This window comes from Callionymus lyra, chromosome 7, assembly GCF_982586985.1.
Source record: "Callionymus lyra chromosome 7, fCalLyr1.hap1.1, whole genome shotgun sequence".
Classification (NCBI taxonomy): domain Eukaryota; kingdom Metazoa; phylum Chordata; class Actinopteri; order Syngnathiformes; family Callionymidae; genus Callionymus; species Callionymus lyra.
This window is the reverse complement of record NC_141824.1, coordinates 6,752,234-6,776,055: the sequence shown is the minus strand read 5'-3', so window position 1 is coordinate 6,776,055 and position 23,822 is coordinate 6,752,234. Positions and strand designations below refer to the sequence as shown.

At 36.7% G+C, this 23,822-nt stretch overlaps 1 protein-coding gene, 1 long non-coding RNA gene and 1 pseudogene across 2 annotated transcripts; 2 read left to right on the top strand and 1 right to left on the bottom strand.

Moving 5' to 3' along the window:
* Positions 1-258: 258 nt before the first annotated feature.
* Positions 259-3,480, bottom strand: LOC148074949 (uncharacterized). Its single transcript, XR_015711833.1, has 3 exons — positions 2,504-3,480; positions 1,099-1,195; positions 259-881 (listed from the first exon to the last, which is right to left on the bottom strand). It is a non-coding gene; the product is annotated as an uncharacterized LOC148074949 (long non-coding RNA).
* Positions 3,481-13,239: 9,759 nt separating this feature from the next.
* Positions 13,240-18,821, top strand: LOC148074948 (class I histocompatibility antigen, F10 alpha chain-like). The gene is made up of 7 exons (XM_087795089.1): positions 13,240-13,495; positions 16,787-17,065; positions 17,262-17,552; positions 17,711-17,812; positions 17,966-17,983; positions 18,116-18,172; positions 18,262-18,821. The coding sequence occupies exons 1-6, from the start codon at positions 13,240-13,242 to the stop codon at positions 18,169-18,171; spliced, it is 1,002 nt and encodes a 333-aa protein (XP_087651215.1). The 3' UTR covers position 18,172; positions 18,262-18,821.
* A 1,533-nt stretch (positions 18,822-20,354) lies between these two features.
* On the top strand, positions 20,355-20,554 carry LOC148074947 (small nucleolar RNA U3; annotated as a pseudogene).
* Positions 20,555-23,822: the final 3,268 nt, after the last annotated feature.

Sequence of the window (23,822 nt, the reverse complement as noted above, 5' to 3'; positions counted from 1 at the left end):
AAACCAAGTTAACCACTGACACCTTGTATGCAAAATAGAAAATAAAACTGCACAAACAAACAATTTACACATCTTGATTTCAAAGCATATCTTATGTTGATAGCAATCAAAATGAATTCAAATATTGTGTCACAAAAAAGTTTGATACCAGAAATGTATACAAAGAACAAAAATAAGGAACGTCATATTGTGGAGTGCAGTGTGGACCAGGCAGGTTTTGTTCATTGTTCTAGTTCTGTTTCTATCTTTTATGTTTATTATATAGGTATGTATGTTTTTATGAATATATATGTTTGAATATGTATATATAGTTTTATTTTTACAGCTGCCAAAATGTTAATGCACTTCTTCGGATGGACATTTTCTTCTTTCCTATTTTATTTTCTCTGTGTATCATACCATGTAAAGACACTATTGAGCTGTACTGATTGATTTATATGGAAAATCAATAAACAAATGTCTAAATAAAAATAAGGGTAAAAAGCCAAATAATAATATAAGCCAATGACATTAGTTGAATTTCTATCGCTTCTTCCCTTACCGGGGTCGCGGGGAGACTGGAGTCTATCCCAGTATCATAGGGCGAGAGGCGGGGGACACCCTGGACAGGACGCCAGTCTGTCGCGGGGCACACAAAGACAGACAACCATTCACACACACACTCATACCTATGGACAACTTTCTCAAAGTTCTCAATTAACCTCCGTAGTTTTTGGACCGGAGTCCCCAGAGTAAACCCACGCAACACAGGAGAACATACAAACTCCACAAGTATATATATTTAAACTCATTTCTTATCTTGGTGTTACCTCGCTCATCAGTCTGATCATAGGGATGATGCAGGACAGATTTCACTGAACGACTCATCGTAACGTCACAGCCTGAGAAGTACAGAGAAGAACTTAGAATGGTTAACAATGCAAGGTGTTTAAAAACATTGAAAACACAAAAACACAAATAAATGGACTCAACGTCAATCTGTGAAAAGTAGTTTTCCAGAGATAGCATTTGTCTCCACCAGTGCAAGTAAATACAACAAATCCTTAACAAATCAAACTGAATATTTACAATATTAAAACAACAGAGCTCAGATGTTACCTCCAACAAGAAGTCAATCAAATGTAAAAGGACTGATGATCGAGTCTTCGTGCCGCATCAGGTCACGGACCTCCTTCATGGCCTCACCGAATAGGTTCTGATTAAACACAACATTTTGAGCTGTTTTTTGTCTCAATAAAAATATTGTTTTACCTTGTTTGCTTGATGTTTTAGAGCAACTGTCAGACTTGGAATGATGTTTTGCAACTGGTGCCGTCGGTCAGATAATCTTTTGAAATTATTTTCACTATCAACATGACCACAAATTGTGAACCTCTTAGTTTCTTGGGTGCTGGAGTAATGACTGATTTCTCTGATGCAGCAAAACAAATGGATTGTCAAGAGAAGTGATGTTTTGATGAAGCTTCATGAAGCATTGCAGTCATAATCAGCTTTTACAACTTTAAAAAAAACAAAACATCATTGATGGCAACATTGTTGTCAGCTCGTGAGGAAGTACATGCAGTAAGGCCTCCAGGAAGCAACACTTCAAGAAATACCAGGAAAATAAACCATTAAATGAATCGTCGTACTCGGCGTGTTCTTGAGACGTTTTTATTCGTGCAGTTTTTTCTGTGATTTTCTGAGACTCCTGTGTTTGTCTTATGTTGTCTTGACCTTTAAAGTGTATATTGAGTATTGTTTTGATTGTTTAAGCGCTTTGTGACCCTGGTCTGGAAAAGCTCTACAAATATATATATGTAATAATGTAATAATATATATATATAAATTACTTAAGTTTCTAGTGTTGCTGCTCGACTGCAGCTTCGAAAAATACATTTAAAAAGTACATGTTCTACTCTTTAAACACTGCTATCGAGCCAGAGTGGATCCCTGAGTCAGTGTGATTGAAAAATTCACATCAGGAGCGTTAGTTTATCATTTATGTTTCTTTAAATAATCAACCAAAAACCTAGACTAGTTGTGTTTTTTTAGGTGCAGTGACACATCTCCGCCAATAGGTGACAGCATTATACTGACTCACGTGCATGAAGGACGATAAGTAAGTAAGTAAGTAATGTTAGGGGTTTTGTGTTCTGATGAACCGACCCCTCCCCAGCCTCGTACGTGGTGGTGGAATGAAGGACAGACACATGGATGAGTTTAAGAAAAATGCTCGTTTAGTGAATTATGCAAAAGTCAGAGACAAACTTACGTGAACACGGGCGCTAGCAAGCAGAGAGATCTATCGCAGACGTCTTCGAATGCCAGAACGCAAAGATCAGACAAAATGGTGGATCTTTATAGTAGAATATTCAGGTTAACGCCTCTAGTCAAATGTGAATGTAGGATTGGTCAGTAATGGTTGAATTTCCCCTCGCGGGACTAATAAGGGATAAGGGATTCTAACTCTAAACACTTGATTCTAAGATGGCCGTCGCACGTGATCGTAGTGGAAACTTACCAAAGGTTTGTTGTTTTCTAGAATCTGTCTCTTCCCAGCGACTTGTGTCCTTCAGAGTGAGTTCTCAAACAGGTGTCCAGACTTCCTGGAATCTGGGATTGTTTAATCTTTCTGTGTGTGCGAGGCTTTGTGAACTCGGCCTTGTGTTGCAGTCAATGCAAGAATAGGATTATTTAATATGAATTAAATATGTAAGATTATCAGTTAATCAAGTGACTATTTGAAATGTGTGTTAAATCTAGATGATTGATTACAGTAAAGTTGTCATTTCCTTACATCCCCCCTGATTGCATCATGAACTAATGATGCAATAAAACAAAGACAAGTCTGATTCAAAAATTCTGATCGCGATTCTGATTATAAACTAAACATGCTAAACTATCATCCGAATAGTGCCACACAAAGATTACATATGGTGAGAAAGGAACAGAGGAAACACAGATTCATTTAATGAAAACAATTATACATAATGAGCATTTCTCTCAAATCACAAAAAAAAGAAAAAAAATCTTCTTTTTTTTTTTAATAATAATAATAATTCCAAATTATGCTATGAATTAAAACTGAAGTAATTGAATGCCAAATCATCAAAACAAACATATTCACACTAAGTAATTCAAATCTAATAAGTCTATTTTGAAGTAGAGATTTTAATAAAATATATATTGATATGGAGCCAGTATCCACTGCTTTGAAAAACCTCTTTAACGAGGTAAAAAGAAAGCAGCAGCCCCGTTGTCGGCGACTTGGATGTGGGCTCGTGTGAGGTGTTGTTGACGTTCTCCACCGTCAACAGTGCATCATTGAGCTCGTCCTGCAACATAGGAAAGACATGAACAGCATCGCATTCTTTGGACAAATGAGAAACAATCATGCTTTTTATTTATAATTGACTCATACTACTTCATGCAGACAAAATTAACCCCTTCCTATTTACTACCTAAGTCAGAGAGATAGTAAAACACAGTCGTACCTTATTCTCGAGCTGTTTTCTACACCAAAAATTTAAACTAATTGAATGAATCTGGACAGAGCTTCAGCAGTGTTGATCGGCAGAACCGTGCAACAAGAATCACCAAACATGTAACAAACCTATTATCCAGCTAAGTATCTATCTAAGTCCTCCCCCTGAGGGACAAATAGAACAACCTAATTTATTTGTATTTAAAAAAAATGTCTTGAATAACTTTATATCCAAATCTATTGTCAAATCATTTAATTAATCATAATACTCTTTGTATTAACTCTCTTAAATTAGATTAATTAATTATTAATTTAATTAAATTAAAATATATGACATTATTAGCTAAAAAAAATATTCTAAGCTTTGTTTAATCTTTATTATTCCTCTTAGATTTGGTTTGAAAGTCTATTGCTAAAGTAAATGGATAATATCAAAATAAAAAATGTCTATGTGCAAACTATTCTGCAGCCGTTTATTTATTTTATTATGTTTTTTCTATATTAGCATTTCTATTGTTGGATTTCCGGACCTAAGTTTAACCAATTAATAAAAGACTAACTAAGACTTAATTTATGAATAATTAAAAAAAATTAAAAATTAAAAATAAAAAAAGTAAAAATCTACTCTATAAAATATTTTTTCCGATTATCAATATAATGATTCATTCTTTTCTTTTCTTTCCTTCTCCTTTGTTAGATATAGAACTCAACTAAAATTTGTAACCTTATTTTCCATTATTAACCAATTCAATTTAATTTAATTTTAAGTGTCTTATCGTTACAACCAATTTATTATCTTTATTTTAAAGTTCCCCAAAGAACTGTTAAACTCTAGTATTTCAAATTGGTACTTATTTTAGGTTTATTCAGGTTCATTTTGTCATGTGGATGAAGACTAGTAATTTTCAATGCTTATGTAATTCAATTCCTTCAATAAATTACACTTGCTAGTCCATATTTTTATTTAGAACTCAACTTGTTTATTTTCCATCAATCTCTTGCTCTAGTTCTTATTTTTTGATCAACTTAGATTAAAGGTAGATTTACCCTTAACAAAGTTAATTTAAAGATTGATATGATTCTGTAGTTTCTAAATAGATTATTTACTATTTTCTTTCCTGAAGGCATCATTTATTTATTTTTTCTGATGGGTCTTATATTTTTCAAAGTCAATTATTTTCCCTGCTTTATATTTTTTGTTTAATGTTTATAGTTGCCTTAGAATGTTAGAAGCAGCTTTAGAAACATATTTCCATTTCTTATTGAACTTTTTCAATTAATCAATTTCAGTTTTTAATTCCAAGTTTCACGTTTCATATTGTCTATTGTATTATTGGCTGCTATTGATGTAGATAAAATATTTTATTTTAATTTATTAAAAAATTATATATATATAAATTCTGAAAATATGTTTTAATCATAACAATATGTTTTCTGTTATTTGAAATTTCCTCCAATGTTTGGACAATTTCCAGCCCATCTGATTGTCCTTTTAAATATATAACACCAATATGTTCCTTCTTTTAGCATTAAGTAAAGTCTTAATAGTTTTAGGGAAGTTGTATTTATCTCAAATCATGATTTCTTGTGTTTGGTAATTTAAACATCTTAACTATTTCACCACATGTCCAAAGAGTAGTTTCCTAAACTACATTTGTTCATATATATATTTAAAAGTATGCTAGTCAAGTTTTTAGCTTTACTCATGTTGGCTCATGTTTCTTGTTCACCTTCTAAGAAGGAGATCTTTTGATATATTTAAGTCTGCAGTGGACAGTGGCTTCTTATTTCTCCCTCACTGGAGCTTCTCAACACCACCTCTAACAGGATAAGAATGATCAGAAGTTATGAGAAGGTCAGTTTTGAATCTATTCAGGTGGTGATGAGGATATTGTGTGTGTGTCACGAGTTGTGTATTCATAACTTTGATCTGTGGATGTCTGTTAAAGTTTGTCATGTGTTTTATTTGAATAAACCTTGAAGTTCAAATTATCAGTATGTTTTGACTTCATGGAGAAGAGAGAAACAGAGGCGGGTGTTGGAGAGAATTCTTTCACTCTCTCACACACACAGGGAGCAGGTCGTAGCAGAGACACTTTTTTATCTTATTCAATTTAAAATGTAAGTCATGTGTTTCTTTGTTTGTCTCTGAGATCACTGTGTTATTTGTAATATCTATGTGAATGTCTGAGAGTATTGTGTGAGTTCAAATCTGTTTATGAATGTTATAGTTAATTAGATCAGGTGTGAGTCAGACCTCTTTGATTATTTACCCACAACAGAAATACAGTATCTATTCTAGATTACTCTTTTGCTTATCTTAACTACTTTCTTTAATTAATATTCACTTCAATGAGATTTCCTCTTGGTCTATAGGTGTTTGGTTTATGCAACTAGAGAGAAGAATATCATATTAATATTTCTCAGTGTTTCTTTTAATGTATCTCTTAATCTATTATTTTTTCTTTGACCTTTCCTCCTACAGTATTTTAGTCTCTATTTTTACCATTTTCACTATTTTAAGCCTAATTACCAAAGAACAATAACATAAATTTCACTCGCATCAATATGGAGTGGCTTAGTATAGTATAGTCTAGTCTCTATAGTATATTCTTTATTGTCTATTCTCTATAGTCTAGTTTCTGGAGGTGACAAGTCAGCAGCCCTAGACAGAGTCACTTTTAATTAGTTTAAATAAAATTCTGCATCAGTCGACCTCACACGTTTTCGTTTTGTTTTCTTATGGCTGCTTTCATCGTAGCTCTGAGTGGAGCAATCAGAGTATGTTATTCTGGGATTCATTTTTTACTGTTACATCTTAAGATATCATGTCTCTAACAGGCTAGATTTGTATGCTTTTTTCGTCAAATCGCAAACAACTTTGCATTTCTTAATCATGTGTCTCAGCAACCACAGCAAGAGCAACACGAGGGACAGAAGTGTCAGAGAGCGTAGAGAACCTTGTTCGTTTGTTAGTTCTGCAGCCTCACCATCAGGACCACAAAAATGTCACTGCAGACAAGAGTCAAGTTCATGTTTGCGACCAGATCGTGCCATTTGTCTTCATCATCACGTTCATCATCATCCCAGATATAGTTCTAAGTGCAGCGTGGGGGGTCCAAAGGTGGATCATAGGAATGAAGTCTCAAAAGTCTTTTCAAGATCAGGAAAATCAGATGTTCAATCACGTTGAACCAGTACAGCTCCTCCCTCTCTGGAGCAGAAGTTCATTCTTGGTGGAGAGTTGTTGAGGTTGAGTTCTTGTTTGTTCAGCTCAGAAAAATTGCTTCAATCGTAGGTGTCACCAATAGGGAACTGGACCAAAGTTCCTGGAGTAAAAGCCAAAGATGCGCCATTGTTGACCAACATTCTTTGTTTGTTTCCATCCCCTCGTCCTCTTCTCCTGCCACACCCATGCACTCCAGCCAGTGGCCAATAGGGAGCTATGATAGGAGCCTAGAACTATCATCAACTATCATCTCTCTATTTTTTAGAGAAGCTCTTTCAAGTCTTTAATTTGAATCTTAATTAGCTGTATCTGGCTAGCTCAAGAGCTCAATAAGAGCACTTTGTTTAACTATTTTATTTATTATGAATTCTCAGAAATCATTGATGTGAGTAACACACTCATAAGATTTACCATTAAATTAAAAAACAGAGTTTAAAGTTTCTTATTTTCTTCCCTGTCAGGAGCTTTAACTTGTCACCTGTAGTAAAAGTTACTTTTGTCTTAAAAAAGAGGAGGTCAATAAATGAATAGAACAAATTAATAATTATATTAATAATATTAATAATAATGCTAAAAATAATAATAAGTAAAGAAGCGATTATCAAAAAAAAATTAAATGAAAATATAAAAGATGAAGAATTTAAAAATCTAAATTAAGAACCAAAACTTCAATTAACTAATTAAAATATTATAAAATCCGAGATAATAATAAAAATAAAACAAATAGTAAACTAAGATATTAATAATAAAAAAAATGTTTTTAAATAAAATGGAATAATTTGAAAATAATAAATTCAATTAGATCTAATCAAATGTACTGTATACTAATCAATTACAATTATTCAAGTCAAAACAATTGTCAATTAACAACTTAGTATTAATTTATTTTTATTTATTTAACTTTCTAATTAGTTGCATATATATTTAGCACAATTGACAAAGAGGAATAAGAGTGACTGTCTAAAGACCAAATACAACACATAAGTTAATATTCCTCCAATAATTAAAAAGATAAAAATCCAATCCCTAATTTACTAAAAATAATAAAACAGTAGTACATTTAACTTATTGTTAAAATAATAAAATGTATTTAGAGTAATAATTGAAAAATTAAAAAAACAAAATAAACTGCAATTGATTCAATTAATTAATAATTAAATAATTAAACCAATTGAGTCAGAACAAAAGTCAATTAAGGATCAAGCAAAGAGAAAACCAGCAGGGGGCAGCATAGCAAATACAACACCAAAGATCAGAAATTGAGAGTAGAAGAAGAGAAAACAGGAACTAGATATCAACAAACGTACACACGTGCAAGCAGTCAGTGACACACTTGTTTTAGATAAGCAGTATTAGCAACACAAAACAACAAAGTTACACGCAATGTGACCAATTGTGAGTTGATCAATTGACAATGTGAAATAGGAAGAGAGGATGGTTAAGATCATTAATACGTACAGCAGTGAGCCAACCATCAATGTTAATTGTGTTATTGTTATTGAACACTGCAGAAGAAGGAGGAAATTGAAATGTGAGTTGTTTTTGTTTTTCTTCTTAAACCAATTATACCAGTAATTAACTGTATATATTCATATATACCTCAATTAAGTAATCAAACCCAATAGTGAATAGAATTCAAGATGACGTAAGAATGTGCGTCTAGAGAACACATGAATACAATGGGAGGGTCGGTGAGGAAAAGAAGGAAGTCTTAAAAGTTCAACCAAGCGAAACCACTCCCACTAACAAGGAAACACTTTCGGAGCTCAGTTGACTTGCAGCAGCTAAAGAGACAAGTCTGCCAAGCAGCAGTTCTTATCAGCAAGAGATAGTGTGCAAAGACACACGAACCTGGACTCTCAGCTGAGTCACAGAAAGTCAGAGATCTCACACAAATGAATGATTTTTACAAGTACTGCAGCGAGAAAAAATTATTCAAAAGATACAAACATACAGACACAGACAATTTTAACAGAACAATATGTCATGACAATATGACGACAACAGTATTTTACCAAAACAGGCCAGAGAGACACACTATGCTACGTGGAACGAGACTCTTGACCAGCCTGTCGTGTCTAAAGTGTCGAAATCAGATTGGAGAGCCTCTCGATCCGTAATCAGTTTCCAAACACCCTGGATAGGAGACCCCTCAACTCATCCATTCTATTTCAACCCCCGTCGAACTAACTCTAAACTAATCACCAATGAGAATTGATCGATCACCGTGATTGTTCGGAAAAATTAACTAGCCCTAACTATACTGCCAAATTTTTGTGGAGCCCCTCAACACCGAACACAATGATATCTAACTGGCCTACACACCGGCTGGCAGAGTCTTCAGACCAGGATATTGGGAGAGACCCCTCCATCACCACATATCCCCCAATTTATGATAGCTACTTGGCTTACTGAAAAAGTACGTCTACTATAATCACCCATTGGCCAAGCATCCTAACTAGTTTAGGAATCTGGAAAAACGTCAGATGCCCCGTAGAGGGAACTGGTTATATTCCACCCCTACTCAGAATTCTCAAGGGTTACCCGGTCGTGTAACCGTCTCCTCTGCCTATCAATTCAACTTAAATTCTAATCAACGTTTTTTTCCTTTTTTCAATGATGCTTCTTCTTCCCGGGACACGATAATGTCGTCTACACTTAATACAACAACAAACAGCAACAGACAATGCAATACCTCAAAAACGAGCATCAGCTTATAAAAGCACTATTAAAAAATATAATGTAAATTTGTGACAGAACCAGAGACTTACGTTTATTCGTCCAGGCAACCAAAACCAATACTAATATAAAATATATATGTAATGTTTTCCTAACCAAATATAAACTTAATTTTAGATTATAGATTATAAAATCTATGTAGAAAATAAGATAAAATCTTTCTCACCTGATTCTTGAAGTAAGGTATAGTTGCCGGCCTGGTTGCCTGGAGAACAATCAGCTCAGAGTTCGTCTCGGAATCGAAAAGGCCTTCAAACCATCAGTCCACGCCAAGGGTCACGTGCACCAAGTTGTTGGGGGTTTTTTGTGTTCCGATGAAGCGACCCCTCCCCAGCCTCGTACGTGGTGATGGAATGAAGGACAGACACATGGATGAGTTTAAGAAAAATGCTCGTTTAGTGAATTATGCAAAAGTCAGAGACAAACTTACGTGAACACGGCGCTAGCAAGCAGAGCGATCTATCGCAGACGTCTTCGAATGCCAGAACGCAAAGATCAGACAAAATGGTGGATCTTTATAGTAGAATATTCAGGTTAACGCCTCTAGTCAAATGTGAATGTAGGATTGGTCAGTGACTGTAAACACTTGATTCTAAGATGGCCGGTCGCACGTGATCGTAGTGGAAATTTACCAAAAGTTGTTGTTTTCAAGAATCTGTTCCCAGCGACTTGTGTCCTTCAGAGTGAATTCTCAAACAGGTGTCCAGACGTCCTGGAATCTGGGATTGTTTAATCTTTCTGTGTGTGCAAGGCTTTGTGACCTCGGCCTTTGAGTTGTGAACCTGAGTTTAGTTTAAGTGAATGCAATGCAAGAATAGGATTATTTAATATGAATTAAATATGTAAGATTATCAGTTAATCAAGTGACTATTTGAAATGTGTGTTAAATCTAGATGATTGATTACAGTAAAGTTGTCATTTCCTTACATTGGGTAATATATACATGAAAGCTTTGGGATAAATAGCATAAGTTATGTGATGATGGAGCTCATGCTCTCTAAGGTGTTGATCACAGATTTGTCCAACACTGTGGTCAACATTAGAACAGAGAGCAGAGTCAGCATTTCTTCAGTTTGTTGTAGAGCCAACCAGTTGAGGAACCAGTGATTTGTTGGAGCTTCTGGTGCCACTAAAATCAACCTCAAACCCTCGAGCCTCACTGTTCTCAAGAGGAAAGAGGAAACACTGGTGGAAAACCATAGAAAAGCCTTGGTCGGCACAATGGATGATCAAAAACCTTCATCCCAAGAGTAGGCTTGTCTGACTGAAAGAGAAGACTGTGTTCTCGTCCTGGACAAAGTGCAGAATGAGACAATATTTACACTTTTAAAATGGAAAACCAACACTCTGATCATATTCCTCCCCTCAATACTGTGAACTTACATATTAATCCAAATGAAAGTTCAACACATGCACCAAAATGTTCACATTGAGTGTTTAAACCAACCATGTGGAAATGTTTAATGTTTCATCTTGACAAAGAAACAAAAGTGAGAAGAATTATTTTCAATAAACTATCATCAAGAACAATTTCTAGTCGAAGTGTGTCAGGAAACTTGTAGATTCATAACTTTGTTGGCAGCATTACAGACTCAACACAACACGCTCAAAAGATATTCAGTCAGGGAAGAATCATTGTGGCAGATAAGGACAATCACCATGAACGGATACTGATCACATTCATTTGTGTGTAAAAACAAAACCTGATTGAAAATGTTAATTAAAATGGATTTAAAGACATTTTGATGAAGTTAAATAATGTAGCCTATTAGACAACTTTATTTCTGTCTGAGATTTATCAACTAAAAAAATAGTCAAATATTGTATCTTTTAAGTAAAAATTATATATTTGAATCCAATAATTCAACCTGCAATGTTTGTTTATTTATTTTCTCCACTGCTTAGATCCCCACTTTCAACCTGCTGTTGCCTGAGACCTTTACTTTCTCTGACAGGTTTACTTTTGAGGGCCAGTTCATGCTAAGGTTTGTGGGTAAATAGTACCAAGAACAGGCAGTTTTACTTCCTGTGAATCATTCAAATGTATTTACTGTTTAAGCTCAATTTCATGTTTGAACCACTAGAGGGCACTAGAAGCTTTTCTCGTCTGCACAAAAAACTTTATTTTTCACTTTCATCGTTATATTTTAGAAAAACTTGTCTGTAAAACTACACGAGGGCCATATTTTGTGAATGAAGTTGTGAATAAAAAAGAAGAATGAGTGTGTAACCCATATGAAGGAAATAACGTTTATACATATAAATCATCGTATGTCAAAATAAAAAGCAATTAAATCCACTTTTATTTCTCTTCACTTTAATTTGACACTCCTGGTATTCCATAGTTCACATTCTGCGTGACTTTAAGGTTCAGAAGAACGACTCTAAGAAATAATAATAAAGTTTAAAGTGGAGTTTTTGTCACAGAAAATAGTCGTAATAACATGTTTGGTTTACTTTGACTTTCCATCTGGACGTGACGTCACACCGAATCCTCATTGGCTCAGATATTTCTTCCTGCGTCTGTTGTTTACTTTCACTTGTACTTCGTTCGTCGACCTGAAGACTTGTTGGATCCTAGTCTCCAGAAAAGAGCTGAAGATGAAGAAGGTGTTGTTTGTGCTTGTTGTGTGGATCCACAGCTCAACTGCGAGTGAGTCTCCTTCCTCCACTTTCATGTGTTCACACCTGCGTCACCTTTTATTTCTCCAAATACTCTTCACTACAACCTTCATGACCTTTTCACTCTCAGAGGAGTCAAAGTGTTTCACTGATTCACTTTTCATCTCAGAACCGTGAAGAAGTCGTACACAGAAAAGTAGATCCGAGCTCAATGTCAGGTGCTCACCTGGTGGCGCTGTTGAGTCACTTCTGTTGATTGACGGAGGAACTTGTTTGACGCTGAACAGAAAGTGACTCCAGAGTTTTGCTTCATGAGCTGATCACTTGTTTTTAAACGATGCTGCCATCAGGAGATTCATTGACTCACAAGAAGAGCTTTTACAATTTTCATTGATTTGACTTTAGTAAACAAGTCTATCATGAACTAAAATGAGGAAATAAAAACAAAGAAAGTGTCGCATTTCTTAAGTGCGCATGTTCAGACAACCTTGTAGCTCAGCTCACTTCAACATATTATCACATCTCACAGTTTATTGGAGCAACTCAGTGAAGCAGCTGCTCTGAACTTGTGTTTGGACTTAAAATATCTAAATGAAACATTTACAATCATGTTGAACAGTAATCTTCAGAAACATGTTGTTTATAAACTGATATAAACTCATGTTATTTAAGTTCATCATTAACCTTAATGTCCTTCAATGATCTTTATTCTATCAATCATTCTTAGATTTGTTCCATGAACTTGGTTTTAATATTTTATTATCTATGCGTTTTTTAAAAACAATTTCAATTTAGTTGTTTGATCTTTTTCAACATTGTTGCTCCTGTTTCTTCTTAATTCATCCATTTATTCTTTTAATTCTCTTTATTCCTTATTTGTTTTATTATAAATATTTATTACATTTCAGATTGTTATTAATATTAATCGTTTTTTCTTCTTTCTTCTTCTTCTTCTTCTATAGTTGTGTCCCAGTTAGCCAGGGTTCTTGGAGAGTGAAGTGTGAAGGATGTTCTGCTGGTGTCCGTGTGTGGACGTGAACTTTGTGTCACTGCTGACTGTCCCTCTGTTCTTCACCTCTTTGTCTTTGTAGAAGATGTGATTGTTCTGCTGCATCACAACGTTGTGTCATCAGAACCAGAGAAGATCTAAACTTTGTTTTTGTGTCTCACAGTGATTCACACAATGCAGTTTTTCCTAACTGCGTCTGCTGGAGTTAAAAACTTCCCAGAGTTTGTTTCTGTCACTTATGTGGACGGAGTTGAAGTGGAACACTACGACAGCAACACCAGGAGAAAAGTACCCAAACAAGACTGGATGATCCAGGTCACAGCAGATGATCCTCAGTACTGGGAGAGAGACACAAATATCTTAAATAATGAACAGCAGCTCCAGAAGAACAACATTGAAATAGTAAAACAGAGATTCAACCAAACTGGAGGTTTGTTGTCTTTAAAATCAATGTTTGACCTTAAACTGAATCATGTTCAACCTTTTTACATCCTGAACCATCAATCTTGTATACAGAGTAGATCAGAGGAGGAAACTGGAGTAGATCATACAAGTTCAGAGAAGAAGAGAAGATCACAGTGGAGTATGAAACAGAGGAGTAGATCGCAATGGAGTATTAAACAGTGGAGTAGATCGCAATGGAGTATTAAACAGTGGAGTAGATCACAGTGGAGAATTAAACATTGGAGTAGATCACAGTGGAGTATTAAACAGTGGAGTAGATCACAGTGGAGTATTAAACAGTGGAGTAGATCACAGTGGAGTATTAAACAGTGGAATAGACCACAGTGGAGTATTAAACAGTGGAGTAGATCGCAATGGAGTATTAAACAGTGGAGTAGATCACAGTGGAGTATTAAACAGTGGAGTAGATCACAGTGGAGTATTAAACAGTGGAGTAGACCACAGTGGAGTATTAAACAGTGGAGTAGATCGCAATGGAGTATTAAACAGTGGAGTAGATCACAGTGGAGAATTAAACATTGGAGTAGATCACAGTGGAGTATTAAACAGTGGAGTAGATCACAGTGGAGTATTAAACAGTGGAGTAGATCACAGTGGAGTATTAAACAGTGGAATAGACCACAGTGGAGTATTAAACAGTGGAGTAGATCGCAGTGGAGTATTAAACAGTGGAGTAGATCACAGTGGAGTATTAAACAGTGGAGTAGATCACAGTGGAGTATTAAACAGTGGAGTATTAAACAGTGGAGTATTAAACAGTGGAGTAGATCACAGTGGAGTATTAAACAGTGGAGTAGACCACAGTGGAGTAGATCACAGTGGAGTATGAAACAGTGGAGTAGATCACAGTGGAGTATTAAACAGTGGAGTAGATCACAGTGGAGTATTAAACAGTGGAGTAAACCACAGTGGAGTATTAAACAGTGGAGTATTAAACTGTGGAGTAGATCACAGTGGAGTATGAAACAGTGGAGTAGATCACAGTGGAGTATTAAACAGTGGAGTAGACCACAGTGGAGTATTAAACAGTGAAGTAGATCACAGAGGAGTATGAAACAGTGGAGTAGACCACAGTGGAGTATTAAACAGTGAAGTAGATCACAGAGGAGTATTAAACAGTGGAGTAGATCACAGTGGAGTATTAAACAGTGGAGTAGACCACAGTGGAGTATTAAACAGTGGACTAGATCACAGTGGAGTATTAAACAGTGGAGTAGATCATAGTGGAGTATTAAACAGTGGAGTAGATCAAAGGGGAGAATTAAACAGTGGAGTAGATCACAGTGGAGTATTAAACAGTGAAGTAGATCACATTGGAGTAGACTACAGTGGAGTAGATCACAGTGGAGTATTAAACAGTGGAGTAGATCACAGTGGAGTATTAAACAGTGGAGTAGATCCCAGTGGAGTATTAAACAGTGGAGTAGATCACAGTGGAGTGTTAAACAGTGGAGTAGATCACAGTGGAGTATGAAACATTGGAGTAGATCACAGTGGAGTATTAAACAGTGGAGTAGATCCCAGTGGAGTATTAAACAGTGAAGTAGATCACAGTGGAGTATTAAACAGAGGAGTAGACCACAGTGGAGTATTAAACAGTGGAGTAGACCACATTGGAATATTAAACAGTGGAGATGACCAACGTGGAGTTAAAAAAAATGGAGTAGACCACAGTGGAGTATAAAACAGTGGAGTAGACCATAATGGAGTATTAAACAGTGGAGTAGATGACAGTGGAGTTTTAAACAGTGGAGTAGATCACAGTGCAGTTTTAAACAGTGGAGTAGATCACAGTGAAGTATTAAACAGTGGAGTAGATCACAGTGGAGTTTTAAACAGTGGAGTAGATCACAGTGGAGTATTAAACAGTGGAGTAGACCACAGTTTAGTATTAAACAGTGGAGTAGACCACAGTGGAGTATTAAACAGTGGAGTAGACCACAGTGGAGTATTAAACAGTGGAGTAGACCACAGTGGAGTGTGAAACAGTGGAGTAGATCACAGTGGAGTATTAAACAGTGGAGTAGATCACAGTGGAGTAGACCACAGTGGAGTGTGAAACAGTGGAGTAGATCACAGTGGAGTATTAAACAGTGGAGTAGATCACAGTGGAGTAGATCACAGTGGAGTAGATCACAGTGGAGTAGACCACAGTGGAGTATTAAACAGTGGAGTAGATCACAGTGGAGTAGATCACAGTGGAGTAGATCACAGTGGAGTATTAAACAGTGGAGTAGATCACAGTGGAGTAGATCACAGTGGAGTAGATCACAGTGGAGTAGACCACAGTTTAGTATTAAACAGTGGAGTAGACCACAGTGGAGTATTAAACAGTGGAGTAGACCACAGTGGAGTGTGAAACAGTGGAGTAGATCACAGTGGAGTATTAAACAGTGGAGTAGATCACAGTGGAGTAGATCACAGTGGAGTAGATCACAGTGGAGTATTAAACAGTGGAGTAGACCACAGTGGAGTATTAAACAGTGGAGTAGACCACAGTGGAGTATTAAACAGTGGAGTAGACCACAGTGGAGTATTAAACAGTGGAGTAGATCACAGTGGAGTATGAAATAGTGGAGTATTAAACAGTGGAGTAGATCACAGTGAAGTATTAAACAGTGAAGTAGATCACAGTGGAGTTGATCACAGTGGAGTATTAAACAGTGAAGTAGACCACAGTGGAGTATTAAACAGAGGAGTAGACCACAGTGGAGTATGAAACAGTGGAGTAGATCAAAGGGGAGAATTAAACAGTGGAGTAGACCACAGTGGAGTATTAAACAGTGAAGTAGATCACAGTGGAGTAGATCACAGTGGAGTATTAAACAGTGAAGTAGATCACAGTGGAGTAGACCACAGTGGAGTATTAAACAGAGGAGTAGACCACAGTGGAGTATTAAACAGAGGAGTAGATCACAGTGGAGTATTAAACAGAGGAGTAGACCACAGTGGAGTATGAAACAGTGGAGTAGACCACAGTGGAGTATTAAACAGAGGAGTAGATCACAGTGGAGTATTAAACAGTGGAGTAGATCACAGTGGAGTATTAAACAGTGGAGTAGATCACAGTGGAGTAGACCACAGTGGAGTATTAAACAGAGGAGTAGACCACAGTGGAGTATGAAACAGTGGAGTAGACCACAGTGGAGTATTAAACTGAGGAGTAGATCACAGTGGAGTATTAAACAGTGGAGTAGATCACAGTGGAGTATTAAACAGTGGAGTAGATCAGGTCTCACTCTGGTTTCTCTCTCAGGTGTTCACATCGTTCAGATAATGAGCAGTTGTGAGTGGGACGATGAGACTGGAGAGGTCAAAGGTTACCTACAGCACGGCTATGATGGAGAAGACTTCATCGTGTTTGACCTTCAGACTCTGACCTGGGTCGCTCCGAGTCCTCAGGCCGTCATCACCAAACACAAGTGGGACCAGAATGAAGGCATAAAGAAACAGAAAAAGTTCTTTTACACCCAGCAATGTCCAAATGAACTGAAGAAGTTTGTGAAGTTTGGGAGCAAAACCTTGATGAGAACAGGTAGTTCCATGACCTTCTTCTCCTTCTGCTCTCCTTCCTCCTTCTCTCCCTCCTCTCTCTCCTCGTGTCCTCTCTCTCTCTCTCTCCTCTTATCTTCTTTTCCTCACCTCCACCCCTGTCCTCCCTCCTCCTCCTCTCCTTCATTCTCTGTCCATCCTTTGACTTTCTCTCTGAAGTGTGGTGTCTCTCCCTTCAGAGCGTCCACGAGTGTCTCTCCTCCAGAAGACAGCCAGCTCTCCGGTCACCTGCCACGCTACAGGCTTCTACCCCGACAGAGCCATGTTGTTCTGGACCAAAGACGGAGAGGAGCTGCACGAGGACGTGGAACACGGAGAGATCCTCCCCAACCCTGACGGAACCTTCCAGAACATGGTGGACCTGAAACTCCCGTCTGACGACTGGTCCAGGTACGAGTGTGTGTTTCAACTGGACGGCATTCCGGAAGACGTGGTCACCAAACTGGATCCGTCAAACATCCTGACCAACGGTAAGAGTCTTCAGAACCTTCTTGGTGTCTCCAGAGGTTTCTTTCATCCAGATGAGAGTCCAGGTGTGGTCAGCATGGATCTGCTGAATGAGGCCCCACCACGTCTCTAACACTGGTCACCTGATCATGTCTCCACTTACTTTGCTCTCCATCCACAGCCAGGACTTTCCTGACCTTGTACATCATCATGGCCGCCGTCGCTGCCTCCGCTCTGGTGCTCACAGTGGTTGGATACTTCATCTACAAGAAGAAGAAGAAAGGTGAGAGTTTGTGATTTGATCCAGATCATCTCCAGATACTGGAGAGAAAGAATAGAAGGTCAAAGAAGGTCAGCAGAGATGAGAAGAGGTCAGAGGAACTCTTCTATGTTCATCTTCTTCAGGTGTAATTTGTCCTCTTTCTTTCCATTTCAGGCGACTCTGACTCGTCTTGTAAGTACATGATCTTGTCTCAGCTCAGATGTTGACCATGTGACAGAGTGCTAGCATGCTAGCATCAGTGTTGACACTAGTTTCATCTGCTGGTGAGAAGCACACAAGCTAACAGGGTTTGTGATCTTACAGCGGCCCCCAGCTCGGAGCTGGACCATCTGAAGGATCCGCCCGTGGACAGAGACTAAAGTCAGTGGATGATAATTGTCACTTTTCTTCAAGACTCACTTCACGCATGATTTTACAAGTTGATACATTTTTCTGTCTCCGTGTTTCAGGAGGAATCGACCAAGAAACGTCTTTTTCTTCTGAGACTCTGCAGACGTCAGAGCTGCTGATCTTTGTTCCTTCACTGGAAATGTGTTTGAAACTCACATCAGGATGTCATGTGATCTGAGCCGTTATGAAAACTACACACACACACAGATAAATGCACACACACGATTCTGTACCACACAAATACACTCACACACACAAACACTCACACACATGCTTCACTTTAACACAAATAAATGCACACACACAAACACTCACAAACATGCTTCTCTAAAACACAATAATGCACTCACTCACAATCACACACAAACACACACATGCTTCACCATCACACAAGGATGCACACACATGCATCTCTGACACACAAAAATGCACTCACAAACAACTGCAAACACACACACGCATGCTTTACCAAAGCAAAAAAAGCACAAACACGCACACAACCAAAAAAGCAATCACACACAATGACAAACACACACACATGTGCTTTACTACTACACAGAAATGCACACACATAAATACTTAAACACATGCTTCTCTGGCGCAACAAAAGCACTAACACACAATAACTAACGCACACACACAGATGTCTCTGTAGACAAAATGATACACACACGGAAAATATATACAGACAAACAGAGTCTAAAAACAGGTACTGACACACAAAATCAGGCACACATGCCCAAACACACTCACGAAAACAGTTGAACAAACCTGAAAATAGGCGCACACACAAATAAAAAGATAACAAACACATGTATTTACACATCAAATAACAAACAGAAGTACAAACATGCAAAAACCAAAACGGAAAAAAATCAGACACACATTGACAAATTTATGAATGTCTAGACACACACACACACACACACACACACACACACACACACACACACACACACACACGCACAGACAGTTTTGTGTTCATGTAATAGTTTGTGTGTTTTCTTCCTGGTGTGTAGACACTAGTTAATGAAGCGTCAGTTGTGATGTCAGAGGTGAAGAATCTTGTCAAACATAGTTGAACTGCTGCTTCATTTCTTGTGTGTTTTGATCTTCAAATAAATGGACAGAAAACGTCCACATGTGTTTGGACTCCAAATGTTCAGTAAAGTCACTTGTCATTGAGGGTCAGTGGAGGCTCAGAAAGAATCCATTTGTGCAGCTGTTATGAAAGGTCAACATCTCTGACCTCTCCTTCTGTTTCCTGATCAACTCATGTCCTAAATATGACTGTATTGCTTTGATCAACTCGTCTTGTGCTGAACAGGTGCACATAAGTTGTGTCCACTTTTGTGTAGAAGAAAAATCCAGAAGAGCTTGTGCCGACAATTCACATGTAGAAACTTGATTCAAAGTTTCCTGCTGAGTCGGCTGAATGTGTTTGTGGAGGTTTGCTCTCTGACCTGCTTCTCTCAAGTCAAACTTCATCAGGTTACACAACCATGAGACGCCGATCTCACGCCACACCTGTGCCGCCATCTTAGATCCCGCCAGAGCTCAAATGTGCAACACTGACGACACATTTGGACAGGTGTGGTGAGACGCCCAGTGTGGATGTTTGACTCCGCCCCCCGAGCACCTGCACCAGTCAGGTGTGCCTCTATGAGACTTGTGTGTCACGCCCTCACTGCACTCAACTGCTTTCTGTTTGCAGCGTGGAAGAGGACACCACAACAATCCACCTAGATCGCCCCCTAGCTGTGAGTCGCTCACCTAAGTCAGAATGTTAATAATTGAAAAAACGTTTTCATTTTAACATCAAACACAACTCTTGTTCAAATGTATTTTCCCTTGTATTAAACTATATTGTTTAATGTTTACAATTGTTTGTAATGCATAATAAAAATAACCTGATATAGTTGTTTTAATGTCATGGTGATCAATAATCACAGTTTAGATGAATTATGGAATTGAACGTAGTGATTTTGAATACATGTTGTGTATAAACTATGAAACTACAATTATGTTTTCTAGTCTCATCTCTTTGCAATCAAATGAATGACAGTAACATTTTAAAATTCAAAAACTATGCATCCGTCACTGTAATGGTTTGGTGTGAGGATGGAGTGTGATGTTGGTGCAGAGTTAAGTTAAGACTATACTTTCAGGGATCATTTCTATAGTTCTTAACTTAAGAAATGTGTTTGTAAAGTGTTTGGTGTCACTAACCATGATGAAGAGTTGTGATATTCCTTCCTGAGTGTGAAGCAGACAGAGAATAATGATTGACTTCATATGTTCTCTGTCATTGATGATCCTTCTTTACTTCCTAATTCATATACTATTAAGCGACATTTTAATTTAATTCTTTATAACTTTTAACTAAAATAAAAATGTATTTTCATATTAATGTAAAGACTATAGTTTGTAGGTCTTTTTGTCTTTGTTGAAATTGATATAAAAAAATATCCAAACCTCTGTGGTGCTCGTCTGTAACATCTCTCTTGTACTGAAGCCTTGACGACAACAATTGTTCTGGAAAAATGAAAAGACACTGTTTCATGAAGCTTCACCAGACCATCACTAGTATTTGGATATTTTAAGTTTGTCATTTTGGAACAAGATGTGGACAAAGACCATTGAGCGTCATTTGCTTCTTTAAAATGAACAAACATTTTTTTTACTATAACTCTGAAAAGGAACCCATTATTCTAAAATGAATCACAACTGTTGAACAACATGAGGCTGAGTAGAAAATTAGTATTTCACCTGAACTAAATTGCTTTTACCATTTAGCAGAACAAACAACCACTCTGATCGTATTCCTCCTCTCAATACTCCTAAAGGAAGTAAAGAAGTAAGTAATTTGTATTTATATAGCGCTGATCATCAATGACAGTGAACATATGAAGTGAATCATTATTCTCTGCATTATCATTTTTTCACTGATAGCGGTTGATTTTATTGCCCATATATGAGACAAACATACTTTGTACGTTTCACACGGTTTCAAAATCAACAGGTTATTTTTGTTTCCATGGTTCTACAAAGACATGTGACACTCTCTATAGGAGGATTTTATGGATCTCTTGGCCCTGACTCACTGTTTCAACCACACCTTAGATCTTGTTCTAGCAAACAGACCTGAAGTTAAAACAACAAATGTTTCTCCTCAGAACTCACTTTTGTCTGACCATCAAGTATTAAATGTGTTCTATGTATGTAGAATCCTGCTGATAAATTCTTGAGGAGCGTGATATTACTTTTTCAATTTAAAATATTTGTATCGAGCACAAGTATGCAATACAGGCATTCCAGGCAATGTTGGTCTGATGTAAAGGCAACTATGTAAATATGCAGACACAGCAATGTTACGTATATGCTCTTTTTTTTTCAAGAGACAGTAAATTCAGAAAAATAATCTATTGCAATACCAAAGAAACAACAACAACAGAGTGTACATATAGAAACAAAAAAAACACATAAAACAATGAAAAATAAAGGTCAAGACAAAATCAATCCCTCCTGTATCACTGCTGTATTTAGACAGAGCTTTACCTTGTAATTTAAATGAACATGTTGATTGAAGATTAAACCAATTGTAAATATTTACAGGGTCTTAATCTGAATAAATAAAAAAGTTTGCATTCAACTTTTATCATTTAGTTCTAGTGATGTTCTGGATCATGGAGATCTTTTAAGGCCCTTGTATATGAATTGTTTGGCATTTGAATTTTCTGCTCCTGCACTCTGCTCAATTCATGAGTAAAAAAAAAATCAATTTTTGGAACAAATCATTTAATCGATTGTCGAGAAACGAAACAAATGCTTTGAGACACCATTTCAAATGTAATCTAGATAGAACTGCTCAAGGATTGTCAAGTTCAGAACACTCTTGCTTTCAGTACAATTGTTCTGGTGGTTGTGATCCAGTTGTGGGTTCGACTCCAGCCCAAGAAACATCAAAGTTCTTCGGTTTAAATAAAATACTTGGGAAGAAGTAATGTGACCTTCCTTGGTGAAAGTTTGTGTTGTTTCTCCACTGAAGGTCATTCTAAAGTCGTTCATTAAAAGTTGGGAAATGACATGACATCAATTTAAATACAGTTGGTGCTGAAATACTTTGTAAAATAGAGCTACTATAACACAAGTTGTCCACAATGATTGATTTTAAACTTTTTTAAAGAATTTAAGTGTTAACTTGAACTTTTTCTTCTAATCTTTGCCTATGAGGTTTTGTTGTTGTTGGAGTTTGTTGCTCATTACCATCTGGATCCACCGATACTAATGGATTTTTTTTTATTTATTTAATTTTTCAGAACAAAATGGTACATTCAAGTATAAAGTATTGAGTGGAAAAGAAAGATGAAATATATGAAGAAATGCGACATAATAATAAAATAAAATATATTTTAAAAAAACACACCCCAGGGAGCATACCCATCAAACTAGTTACTTTACAAAATACTTATATTTTTCAAGAGTTAGAAAAAGAAAATCAATAAATACATTGAAGCAGGGCAAATATGGAAAATAAAATGACATATTTCCTTTAATTAAATTGCTTCTAATTGGTTTGACATATTCTGTCCATTTGGTCCATATCTTGTAGAACTTGTTCATATCTGTTTGGAGTGCAAAGGATAACTTCTCCATCTTATAGATGTCGTAAACGATGTCTATCCAGTTCTGTCGTGGGTGGTTCAACTTGTAACCACTTCCTCGTGATACATTTTTTACTTGCTGCCAACAATATGAAAAGCAATTTCTTCCATTATTACAGTTTTCTATTGGTTAGTCACCCAGGTACATGTTTTCACCTTTACAGGGAAGATTCACACCAAAAATGTTGTTTAAATGGCTGTGGATCTCTGTCCAAAAAGCTTTGATTCCACTGCAGCTCCAAAACACATGCCAGTGATTTGCTCCATTATACCCGCAAAGTCTCCAACATGCTTCATCTGTGCCCATGTGTATTTTTGAATGGCTGTGATAAAAAATGGAATAATATTCTTCCAACAGAACTCCCGCCATGTATTTGATCTTGTTGAAAACCATTGTAGATGATACATTTTTTTCCCAGCTCTCATTTGTGATTGATATATCTCCATCTTTTTCCCATCGCTGCTTTATATATCCTGTGTTCTCTTGTTTAGATTGTCGAATTCCTTTGTACAATTTAGATACTATTTTATTGCTATTATTTGCCTCCAATAATGAAATGAAAATCTCTAGTAATCCTTTTCCACATGCATCAATTGGCTTTTTCAAATTTTGATTAAAATAATTTCTGACTTGTAAGTATCTGTAAAAATCCTCTTTTTCTTAAGGTTTTCAAAACTCTGAAAATTCCCTTTGTGAATAAATGATTGATAATCAGTTAAACCTTTTGAGATCCAAGTCTTAAATCTGCCGTCCCTTTTATTGGGCACAAAATCGGAGTCAAAAGCACACCACCTCAAGATCCTCGGGGAATCCTCTAGGTGGCAGGACTTGACCAATTCTTGCCAAGATTTTAGGAAAATCCTTAAAAAGCATAGTAGTAAAAAAGTAGTAAGTAGTAAAAGTATGATCTGCAACCTTCATTTCATCCTGTAGCTTGTTCTCTGCTATGAGAGCA